Genomic DNA, 12,308 nt, shown 5'->3' with positions numbered 1-12,308 from the left:
GAATCTAGCAGAGACGTCTTCTCTAAGAGCAGATTCCTCGTGGCTTTTGGCTCCGGGTTAGTGACACTGATGTTGGCTCTGTGGTCCCCAGCAGCTTTCGGGAAGAGTGGTGTGTAGTGAGAGGGGACTGTCACGGGAGGGCAGGGCAAGGAGGTGCTCATAAGGCATGTGGGTGGGAGAGGGTGGGGAGGAACACATCACCCCTCCTCCTTCCCAGCTCCTCAATCCTTCAGCCTTAGATTGTCGACCGGGTCCTTCCTCAGCAGCTGTAGCCCTGGTCAGGCACATGCTGATTACGTTCCCACACACGTGGTCTTCCATAGTCACTCAGGCGTTCAGGTTCATCTGCTCGTGTTTAAACCCGCAGCATGGTGATATTTAAGGTTTCAGTGGTTCTTATTTATTTGGCAAACATGCTGAGCATATGGCGTGTGCACATACCACTGTGGAGGGCGAGATGACCAATGCAGAGAAGTACGAGTCCTTGCTTTCAGGACGCATCAAATCCAGTAAGAGTTCTAGAAGTCAGGCCTGTGTTCAGCCTCAGGCTTTAGTTTCGCCAGCCTCAGGCCTTAGTTTCGCCCAGGGCCCAACCTACATAGAGATATAGACACAGTGGGGCCCATCTTCGCTGCTGGATAAAATGTCTGTTCTTTGCCCAGTGTCCCTGATCGACAGAGTCCTTAAACACTTTTGTTGATGGCCGTATTTTGAAAAATTTGAAGCCACAGAAAAGTTGAAAGAATAGTATGATTAGGGTCTGTATGCCCTTCAGCTGGATTCACCCCTCACTAGAGCTGTCCACTCTTATCTTCAGCCTCGAGAGAAAACACGTATATTTGTGTGTGTACCTTTTTTTTTTTAATTTGTCAAGTCATTTGAAGGATATTTGGAGACATGATGACACTTCAGCTGTAAGTCCTTCTCCGATGGGATTGTCATTCTGTGTCACACCATTTCACATCATTCCAGGAAATTTGATATTGACATAATGATAATATCTCACTGTATAATCCGTTCTGATTTTCCAGTTGCTCCAAGGATGTCCCTTTTTAGTTGTTTGTGTTTCATCTAGACTCCACTCCGGGATCAAGCCCGACTGAGTCCACGTGACCCTATAACCTTTGCCTGCCTCCTCGGGGAGGAAGCGTTTTCATGACATTGGTGTTTTCTGGTTGCTGCAAAATTTGAACATTCCCAATTATTTCCTCCTGATGACACTCAGGTTAGATGCTTTGGGCAGAAATACTGCCTGGGCAGTGAGGTGTTCTCAGCATCATGTCAGGAGGTTCACAGTGTCACTTCATGTCATCATTGGTCGTGATAGGTCTGATCACTCCGTTAGGAAGTTTGTCAGTGTTTCCTCCTGTAAAGTTGCCTTTTTCTTGTCCACTTAATAAATGGAAACCTGACATTTCTGGTATCTGCAGTAGCTATGGCTACCTTTGTCAGTTTGTCCAAACTCCACTGTAGACTCCTACTAGTCAGTGCTGTGGTGTTCACGGCAGTGTTTCATACAGGCCGGGCGCGCTGGCTTAGTCCCGGGCTTAAGTGTCTGCTGTGCTTAAAGCCAGCTGGGGAGACTGGGGTTCAAAGCCTGAAAGACGGTAGCTCTTGATTAGAATCATGAGTGGGACTCTTATAAGGCAGTGCATTTAGAAATATCATTTTTATTCTGGTAAAAACATAAAATTTACCATCTTAACTAGTTTGAATAGTACAGTTTAGTAATATTAACTTGATCTAGTTTGTAGCAAATTTCTAAAACTTTGCATCTTATAATTTCATTGTGGAAAATTAACATTCAGTGCCTGTTACACACCCATTACTCCTCCTACGAAAGAATATTTCTTTTTCTTTCCTGAGATTTTATCATCGCTATTAGTACTTAAAGATTGATTGATTGGAGAGAGAGATAGAGACCACGACCCTGAGATCATGAGCTGAACTGCAATCAGGAGTCAAACGCTCAACTGAATGAGCCACTCAGGCTCTCTTAAGATTTTATTATTTTTTAGCAATCTGCACACCTTTCGTGGGGCTCAAACTCACAACCCTGAGATCAAGAGTCAGACACTCAGGGGTGCCTGGGTGGCTCAGTGGGTTAAAGCCTCTGCCTTAGGCTCAGATCTTGATCTCAGGATCTTGGGATCAAGCCCCACATTGGGCTCTCTGCTCAGCAGGGAGCCTGCTTCCTCCTCTCTTTCTGCCTGCCTCTCTGTCTACTTGTGATCTCTGTCAAATAAATAAAAATTAAAAAAGAAAAAAAAAAAGTGAGACGCTCCACCGACTGAGCCAGCCAGGTGCCCCGAGAAAGAGTATTTCTGATTTGAGTCTTCGACAAAGGCAGAATGCAGTTTTCTTATTTTTATATTTGTGCCTAGCTCTGAGTGCAAAAACAAATCAGTTATATTATCATATGCAGGTGCTGTTGCCTTAAATTCTAAGGTGGGGAAAATATATAAATAGAATTGAGGTATGTCAGTGTTTGTATCACTAGTTCTTAGAAGGTCATTAATTGAGGAAATACTTAAACACCTTTTGTGTACAAAAAAGGAGGGAGGCAGAGTGGCATTTCAGTCACTAGTGTGAGTGATTTGAAGAACAGTGTGTACAAAAAGGAAAAAACAGGGAGGATGTATCAAGCAAAGCATGCTGGTCTGGGGGTTCTTAAAGGCTTCTCCGAGGAAGCTGAGACATTAAGGATAAGAGCGATGAACAGATCACGTGACAATAGATTATTCCAGGTAGGCCCTGAGGTGACTGCACTCAGTAAGTCCGGGGACCTGGAAGAACACTGAGACTGTAGAAGAGATAAGGTGTAGAAAGGCTACCAAGGAATGCAGAAGGCACTTCACATACCCTTGTTAAGGATTTTGGATTTCTCTGAGCGGCGAGAAGGAATTAAAGCAGTTCAATTATGTAGGACAGTGATGGAAAGAGATTTTTTATTTTGAAAAGATCACTGTAGCTACAATGTGAAGAATGAATGAAAGAAGAGTGAGAATGGGTTCTGGTGGCCCAGGGAGGGGCCTGTTGTAATATCCAGATGAGATGGCATTGGGATTAAGGAGGTAGGGGTAGGAGGGTAGGTCAAGATAACTGGAGCATGGATAGAGCACAGCTAGGGGGGAGGGCATTGTCTTGTGTGGGGAATGTAGATCGGGTGCAGCTGGGGGTTGCCTGGTGATCAGAGCATGGATGGGGCAGTGCTTGGGGGGGGTGCTGGGTGGTTGGAGTGTGGATGAGGCACAGCTGCGATAATCAGAGACATTTAGCAAGTAGAGCCAGTGTGTTGCATTTCTTGGCAGAAGGAATGTGTGGAAGGTGGGGGCTGTAATTGAGCAGGAGGGAATATTCCCAGGTTGCTGTGGTTTTCTCTGAGAGGTAAGAAGTAGTGGAGATAAGCAGGTGTTAGAGGAGGATTTGGGGAGAGCTAGAGCTGATCCGGGCAGCTGGGCTAGACGTGCTTGCAGGCCATCCAAGTAGAGATGTCAGCTTTGCAACTGGGTGAGTCAGGAGCTCTGAGGAGGTTGGGGAATTATCAGCATACTGAAGGCAGCTGAAGTTCTGTGAGTAGAGCACATTAGCCAGAGTGTGAGGACCAGAGGTCAGAGGTCCCGGGGCAGGGTTAGGGTCCAGAGGGAGCCGCTGGAGTGCTGGAGAGAGCAGAATGTGCGTCATGGGAGTGCGGGGACGTGAGTGCTCCCTGCAGGAGGGACTAATGAGAGCTCAGGAGGGCAGGGCTGGAGCACCGTTGTTGGAATTGAGCACCCAGCTCAAATGAGCTAGCTGAGAGCTCGTGGATAGGCTGATCGGGCAGCATCCTGGTTCAGTGGTTAAGTGAGTGGTGGAAAGAGAAGGAATAAGTGAGCAGACTTCCATGATTCTGCAAAGAGAGGTGTGGACGTGAAGGGGAGAGGGAGGTAGTGGCTGTGCGAGGGGTATTGGGATGTTGGGGGTAGGATGGGAGAAACCAGAGTACCTTGGAATGCTCTGGAAAGGAGCAAGTAGGAGGAATGGGGAATGGGAGCCCGGGGAGGTGCTGGCTGGGGCGCAAGGGCTCTTCCGTTGGAGCAGTTGTGGAAGGAAGGGGGGTGTAGGCCACGGAGCTTGTCGCTGTGGTACTTGGAAAACGGTGTTTTCTCCATGAATCCAGCAGTGAGATCATCTGATGAAAGTCAGGCAGGTGATCTGTAGAGGCTGAAGGAGGGTGAAGGCCTGCAGTTATATTCTTGGATGATTCGAAATGAGCCAGCTAGGATAATGGGATTTTTTGGTGGAGTTTAGGATTGGGGTGTAGAGTGGTACCTAAGCCTGGTCTTGGAGTGTTTTCCTTCCCAGTAGTGCTCCCCAGTCTAGGTACAGGCCAGGAGGGAGCCGAGATTTAGAATTTAAGAAAGGAAATAGAGGCCCTGGGGTCTAAGTTGTAGAAAGAGGAGCACCTGCTGAGGAGGGGCGAGCTCAGGGATCTGTCGAGGTCCAGAGCAAATTCCGGGGGGACGGGGACTGAGTGCGAGGGGCTCGAGCATGTGATCTCAGAGGTTGAGACAGCTCTGCTGTGTGTCCCTGTACCTTTTCCTGGAGAGCTGACATTTTCTAACTTTTGTTTGTTTACTTGTAATAAAGGAAAAATGGTAACAGTGCCTCATTTTATATGTAAGACGGTAATGGGACCTTAACTTTGAAAGGCTTCTTGTAAGGACTGTGTTAACATACCTAGCACAACCTCCAACATGTAGGAATCGTTAGGTAGCTATTGATGTTTTCCTGGACTTTAAAAGCATTTTGGTACAGAAAATTCCAGTGTACACAAAACAGTCTGTTAGAGCTATTCAGTTTCTGTTGCTGCAGAACAAACCACTGCAAAATTTTGTGGCTTTCAACAATAGTCATTTTATTGTCTCTTACAAGTCCCATGGGTAAAGAATTTAGTTTCTGTCTCAGGATGTCGTCTGGTTGCAGAGACGGTAGCTGGAGCTCCGAGGCACAGGGTTGAGCTTATCAGTGCACCTGCTACCTGTCTGTGTGTCTGTCCCCTCCTCACCTATCCATGTGGCACCCATCATGGGACCCTGTGGGCTTCCTTGGAGCCAGGAGGACTTAGGGTAGTAGGATTCTTGCTGGGCAGTTCCACAGCCTGTGTTCCACTGCCCCGTGCTGTTGAACAGCCACAGGGCTAAGCCCAGACTTGGGGAGAGGGGCCAGAGTGCCCACCTCCCAGTGAGAGGAGGCTCAAGAACTTTGTAACAGACATTCTTTAAAACTCTCAGGACAGTGAACCCTATGTCTTGTCATGTTATGATCATTTCAGTCTTGTTCTGTCTAGCCCCCACTTTTTTTCCTGGTGTGTTTTAAAAGCAAAATCCAGGCAGTGTGTCGTTCCATCTATAGATACTTCAGTGTCTCATGGATAAAGACTTTTTATTTAACTTCCATGCAGTGATGTTATAAACATCACAAATAATTCTTTAATGTACCTGATATCTAAACCATAGCCACAGGTTTGAAGTGTGTAATTGTATTACAAATTCTGAGTATCTGTATTTAGCATTTGCATTTCTCCTCTGTATAAATATTATTCCCTGCTTACCTAAGTCCTGTATCAGGATCATACAACCTTTCTTTACCATTTTAACTTTTCTGGAATTCATAATTGTATTTTTTTCATTTGCTAACCCTCTTGCAACTTTTTCATGTTCTCTGTTTCCTCCAGGCATCTGTGTGTGTGTGCCTGTGTGTTTCGATCTGTCCTCTGCCTTGTATCACAGGGATAGGCAGTGAGACACATGGGTAAAGTCCGAGCAACTATACCTGCTGTGTTGGGAGTCCTGACCAGTGATGGATTAGTATCATTTCCTGTGGGTGCTTTGCTCGAGCGGCAGACCGGGGCCGACCATTCTGTTCTAAGAGTGAGGCTAATGGGACACCTGTGATGGGAGGTTTTTTTTGTTTTTTGTTTGTTTGTTTGTTTGTTTTTAAGATTTTATTTATTTATTTGAGAGAGAATGAGAGAGGGAGCCAGAATGAGACAGGGGAGGATCAGAGGGAGAAGCAGACTCCCTGCCAAGCAAGGAGCCCAATGCGGGACTTGATCCTGGGACTCTAGGATCAAGACCTGAGCTGAAGGCAGTTGCCCAACCAACTGAGCTACCCAGGTGCCCAAGTGGTAGCCATTTTGTTGAAGCCCGAGTATCACTATAAAGCAGTCAAGTGGCCAGCTATCATTTTAACTAGATAATGCCACATGTCCGTTTCCGTAGATGGTTTTTGTTGAGTTGCTTCAGGTTTTTTCAGAAACAGACATTGAGGCAGCACTGTGGGCTGCAGGTCTTGCGGTTGTAGCTGCTGGACTCCTGACTCGGGCAGGGGAAGGAGTGAGGGATTGCACACCCCATTTTCCTGGTGGATGGGGCTTGTGGTCGTCTGCATACCAGACGGATCCTGCTGGCTGAGGGCATGCACATAGTATGGGGTCTTAGTGCTTCTCATGTAGGCTGTCCAGAACTTGCTGGTTTGGTTCTCTGCTATGGCCCCCGTTTCTGCCACCCAGCCCTTGGGTGCCTCCAGTTCCTGCTCTCTGGGGCTCGCCAGACAAATCTCCTCCCTTCTCATTAGTGCACCTCTCTGAGGAAGGTCAGTCTGACTTTGTCCCCTCTCCTAGGTCATTTATCATTCTCCATCCACTTCATTTGTTCATAAATGGCTGTTCACTTGGCCTGTGCTGATAAAAATAAATGACTGAATAAAGAAATAAAAGGCAAGCCTCTGGTGCAGAATTCCAGATGATTTATTTGGATGTACTGCGAAGGAGTGGAGTCTGACTCCCTGCACCTCAAATGGGAGCTGGGCATAGTTCAGTGTGGAAGAAGGAAGGGCTAACCGCATGGCAGAGACCCTGCCAAACACGGCATCCAGCTCAGGATTCACATCCTAGTGGGGAGGGGTGTGGATGACATTCCACCTCTGTGCTCTTCTTTCCGAAAATACATTAACTTAGTCTGATCACCATAAAAATATCAGACTAATCCCGCCGAGGGGTCATCTACAAAATTCTGGGCCAGTAATCCTCAACATTACCGGTAGTAGTAGGAAAGCAGTGTGGGGTATATAGAACTCTATACTGTCTTTGCAATAATTCTGTACATCTAAAACTTTAAAAATAAAAGGTGTATTTTTAAAAAATGACTTAAAATTCATCCTATTGATAGGCAAATATGACATTAAACCTGGATCATTTATTCTGGGAACCCCTAATATTTGAATCTTTTTTTTTTTTTAAGATTTATTTATTTGACAGAGAGAAATCACAAGAGAGGCAGGCAGAGAGAGAGGAAGGGAAGCAGGCTCTCCGCTGAGCAGAGAGCCCGACGTGGGACTCGATCCCAGGACCCCGAGATCATGACCCGAGCTGAAGGCAGCGGCCTAACCCACTGAGCCACCCAGGCGCCCCTATTTGAATCTTTTCTGGGGATTTATCGGCCTTAAGGCATCAGCTAGAGCTGATGCAGAAACCCGTATTGGGGCACCTTTCTCAGGTAGTAAGACGTGTACACATCAGAACCCTCCAAACACCCGTCCCTTTGGTGTCCTAGCGGCATAAATACCTCTCTCTACATGGGGCCCCGCTGGAGCCTGTAGCTGAAGACCAACGTTGATGGCTTTTGAAAGACCTCATACAAATAAAGATCGAACCTCCTTTTTCCTGTTCTGTGGCTCCCTTCCAGAATGGGCCAGGGTCTGAGTGCTAAGAGTCCAGACGGCCTCCTGGTTCCATGGACTATGGATTTCATGCTTCCGATTCTTGTTATTTTTCCAGGCAGAGGACTGTTGCTGCAGTAGTCACTCTGCCATCTTGAAACTGCAAATCTCTTCCTGGGTCTTTTCTCCTCCTCTGGAGTTTCCAGAGAATGGTGACTGGAAATATCTACATTTTTTTTCAGAAATATAAGTTGTAACTGAGAAAAGGATGATACTTACTTTATGTTAGCAGTTTCTTCTAACATTCTGAGTATCTTAGTGTTCTCATGAAAACGGTTTTACAGTGGAAGCGTTTTTTTGCGTCCACTGTAAGCAGTGGAAGTGCTGTGTAGTGTCTGAGTGATTTTTCGTTGGTCAGTAATGTTTATCTGCTGCTTTTCTTTTCACTTACATGACCTCAAGGGACTTTTCTGGAACTTATTCTCCATCAGTGCTCCTCTGCCCTACAACTTTGGAAATTCCAGACTGTATTTCCCTGTCCAAGTTCAACCGTAGTATCACAATATGTGAATCGTAATAACTAACACTTGGGCACTCACTGTAGCTCAGCCGTTGTTCGGAGGGTTCAGCGCATGTTCATGCTGACCCCCCTGCGAGCAAGTGCTACTATGATCCATAGCTAACAAGCGACAAAACCCAAGTGCACAGGGCAGCAACGGGTCCAGACAGGGAGTGGCAGGGCCAGGTGCAGAACTCCCAGCTGGTTTGTTTCTTCACAAGCTCTTACTACAAACTGTCTGAGGTCCTCCTTTGATGGCTATTACCTAGAGACCCACATTCTCTGGCCCTACCTGGTGGTGCTTCCAGCGAGCGGGCTTTCTCTCCCATGCAGTACGGTAAAGTTGGGGAAGTAACTGTCCTAACCTGAAGCTAGGGGTTAAGGTAGGCAGCATCCTGTCTTTTTGTGACGAATAGAACTGATGGTTTACTTGAGTTTGGTGGCTCTTATTTCTGGAAGATGTCCATTTAATCTACTCTCAAAGCAGAATTTACTTCAAATAAATAGTAAGTTGTTTTATTTTGTTTTTTTAAGAATTTTATTTACTTATTTGACAGAGAGAGACAGTGAGAGAGGGAACATAAGCTGAGGGAGTGGGAGAGGGAGAAGCAGCTTTCCGCTGAGCGGAGAGCCCGAAGTGGGGCTTAATTCCAGGACCCTGGGATCATGACCTGAGCTGAAGGCAGATGCTTAACGACTAAGTCACCCAGGTGGCCCAGTAGTAACTTGTTTTGACTGGTGGGTCAGGAATCTGAATTTTTTTAAAGAATATTTTATTTATTCATTTGACAGATCATAAGTAGGCAAAACATCAGGCAGAGAGAGGTTCCCTTCTGAGCAGAGAGCCCGTTGTGGGGCCCAATCCCAGGACCCCAAGATCATGACCTAAGCCGAAGGCAGAGGCCCAACCCACCGAGCCACCCAGGAGCCCCAGGAATCTGAATTTCTTTTTGCCTTTGTTTTCCCTACAGAATACTTCAAACTTTGTGCAGAAAACTTAGACTTCCGGAAAGTTTTCCTTTTTGTCACTTAGCACACCTGACACCAGGCTTCGTTGGTGCTGACCTTATGGCGCTGTGCCGAGAGGCAGCCATGGGCGCGGTCAGCAGGGTCCTGATGGCATGGCAGGAGCAGCAGACCATGGATCCCAAGAGTGCAGGTTCGCCCCCTGGACGAGGCCAGGAAGACCTGATGGGAGCCGAGCCCACTCCTAAACCACCGGTGTGTTCTGTGCAGGTACCTTCCCCTGTCCTGATGTCAGCCATGCAGCAGGCATCCATGGATTTGAAGTGTATGATTTTCGGTTTTATTGGCATTTTATGCACTGCGTGATGATCAGTTACACCCAGAATGCCTCTGGTTTCCAAAGTACAAGTTATTTTACATTTTTAGCTGATGCTGAGTAAGATCCTTTTACAACATGGATTATAAAATTGTGGCGCAGGGATTGGCAAACCATGGGCTGCCTGCCTGCTGCCTCTTCTTGGGACACAGCCATGTTCCCATGTTTCCCACATCACGTCCCTACTGTCCCACTTCATAGCACAGTTCACATGGGGGGCCCCCAAAGCCTATAGTGTTGGCCCTGCAAATCTGTCTAGAGAAAGTTCTCCAGTTGCTGTAAGAGCACCAGACACTTGGTTCTGTTTCCTGGTTACAGTCTGCTCACGTGGACTGGCATAGTCTACTGTGAGCTTGCTACACGTGGCTCTGGAGGATGGTCCTGCTCTAGCTGGGAGCTCTATGAGTCGTGAAGACTCAGCACAACATTTATTTAGCACTTGATGGTTTGCACAGAGGCGTCATGGCTTCGTGATCAGAGGAGCTAAGCATGAGAGACCATGGCCTGCCCGCGCCATGCAGCCTCTGCTCTCCAGAGCGGACATCCTGGTGTGTGGTTGCAGATGTCTTTTCCCTCCTTACTCATTTGGAACCACAGCTATATCTGTTAAAATTCACAGCAAGCGTAGTCCTTATATAATGCTGCACATAAGTTAGAATTTTATGAATTGAATTACTCAGTTACTCTTCACCCATCCTTTCATTTCTTTACAAAGCAAGAAATCTGCCTTTGAAGCTCAAGGCTCGGTGTAGTCCTAGGACGCCGGCTGTCTGTGTAGGGGCAAGCCTCTGGGGAGCCATGCTGTGAGTGACACTCTTACTGGTGTAATTTTGGTTTAATTTCATCAAAATTCACCTGCTGTTCAATTCTTTATAAACGAAACATGGGAATTGGTGGTTGTGGAAATGAACACAATCAGCTGCTGGTGTGGGCCCTGGCCAGCCCTGGTGTTGCCTACAGACACCATCCTCCTGTGTTCCATTCCAGTCAGTGGACCTGCCCCTGGCCAAGTCGCATGAGCCCTGCAGACCAAAATAAACCACTGTGTCAAAGGGGAAAATTGTTCAAACACAGGAAAACTCTTACAGCTTAAAGAAATACTGCAGTAACAATTTTTAAAGGTACAAAGTAACTTTCTCTTTTCTTTTTTTTTTTTTTAAAGATTTTATTTATTTATTTGACAGAGAGAGAGATCACAAGTAAGCAGAGAGGCAGGCAGAGAGAGAAGGGGAAGCAGGCTCCCCACTGAGCAGAGAGCCCAATGTGGGGCTCGATCCCAGGACCCTGAGACCATGACCTGAGCTGAAGGCAGAGGCTTAACCCACTGAGGCACCCAGGCGCCCCACAAAATAACTTTTTCAACAGACCTCATGTTTGTTCATCTTCCCCCTCAATCGCTCCCTGTCAGGATGAGTTGAAGTGGCTGCTGGAGCTGCTAAGAAGCCAAGACCCCCTGTCCGAGGAGCAGCTGCAGGGACTGTGCATTGAGTGGGATGATTTCACTGCTGCCCTCTCCTCAGTCCAGCCCTCTGCCAAAAGGGAAGGCTTTGTCACCGTCCCCAATGTGACTTGGGCAGATATTGGTGCCCTGGAAGATATCCGGGAGGAGCTCACGATGGCAATACTGGTAAGTGTATCTGCGGCTGAGCGCCCAGCATGTGAACGAGGCTGCCGAAATAGGCTTGGCTGTAGCTTTCTTATGTGGGTCCTGTTGGATTCTTAAAGATTTTTTTTTTTTTTATTTATTTATTTGACAGAGAGAGATCACAAGTAGGCAGAGAGGCAGACAGAGAGAGAGGAGGAAGCAGGCTCCCTGCGGAGCAGAGAGCCCGATGCGGGGCTCGATCCCAGGACCCTGAGATCATGACCCGAGCCGAAGGCAGCGGCTCAATCCACTGAGCCACCCAGGCGCCCCAGATTCTAATTAAGCCTCCAACAGCTGTTTCTCATTCTTCTGAGATCTGTTTTAGACCCATTCTCATGGTTGTGCTTGAATTCTTGGCAGTGAATGTAAAAAAAAAAATGGGTTTCAACCAAGAGCTGACTATTTGAGAAATATTTTCTCAACTCGCTCACACTCCTATGGGTCAAAGCAGTTTAGTGCCTGTGAAACTTTAAATTAATATTTTTTAAAATTTTATTTATTTGACAGAGAGAAAGAGGGAACCCAAGTAGGGGGAGTAGGAGAGGGAGAAGCAGGCTTCCCACTGAGCAGGGAGCCCGATGTGGGGCTCAATCCCAGGACCCCGGGATCATGACCTGAGCCAAAGGGGGATACTTAACAACTGAGCCATGCAGGCACGCCTTGGATTAATTTTCTTCATGCTTACTTTTACACTTTCCTGAGGATTCTGTGGTTCATTAATGAAGGATGATCCACTTTGAGGTGTGGAGCTTCTGAAAGCAAAGAGCAGGGTAGAGCATGTGTCTCTGGCTCCTGACCACGCAGGGCACTTCTGCCTCTGAGCCTCACAGGATGGCTCCACCTGATGCTTTGTAACCTGGGAATTTAGGTAGCGTAAAAAACTTGATTTTAAGATGCTGAAGTGTTGTATCCTTATGCTTGAAACGTTTGAATTCCCAAAGAGCAGGAATTCCTGTATTTATCACATGTGCCCCACACTCCTCTTGGCAGCATGCATCGAGATCATTCGGGCACACAGTGTAGAATGGACATTTGTAACAACACACGTGGCTATTGTCTTC

General features: G+C 47.0%; 1 protein-coding gene across 12 annotated transcripts in view; it reads left to right on the top strand.

The window, feature by feature from the left end:
* NVL (nuclear VCP like) overlaps nt 1-12,308 on the top strand; it is a 104,432-nt gene that overhangs the window by 25,130 nt on the left and 66,994 nt on the right. For 8 of the 12 annotated variants that reach the window (XR_006815526.1, XR_006815524.1, XR_006815525.1 and 5 more), the window contains 2 exons: nt 9,232-9,496; nt 11,011-11,229. Coding sequence is in view for 9 of the 12 variants with exons in the window: in XM_045982528.1 (XP_045838484.1) it covers nt 9,232-9,496; nt 11,011-11,229 (484 nt within the window). In the remaining 3 variants the exon portion in view is untranslated. The remainder of the gene's footprint in view (nt 1-9,231; nt 9,497-11,010; nt 11,230-12,308) is intronic. The other 4 variants (XM_045982534.1, XM_045982529.1, XM_045982527.1 and 1 more) reach the window with 1 other exon arrangement.

The sequence above is a fragment of the Meles meles genome, chromosome 17, assembly GCF_922984935.1.
Source record: "Meles meles chromosome 17, mMelMel3.1 paternal haplotype, whole genome shotgun sequence".
NCBI classification, from domain to species: domain Eukaryota; kingdom Metazoa; phylum Chordata; class Mammalia; order Carnivora; family Mustelidae; genus Meles; species Meles meles.
This window is presented reverse-complemented; position numbering and strand designations above follow the sequence as displayed.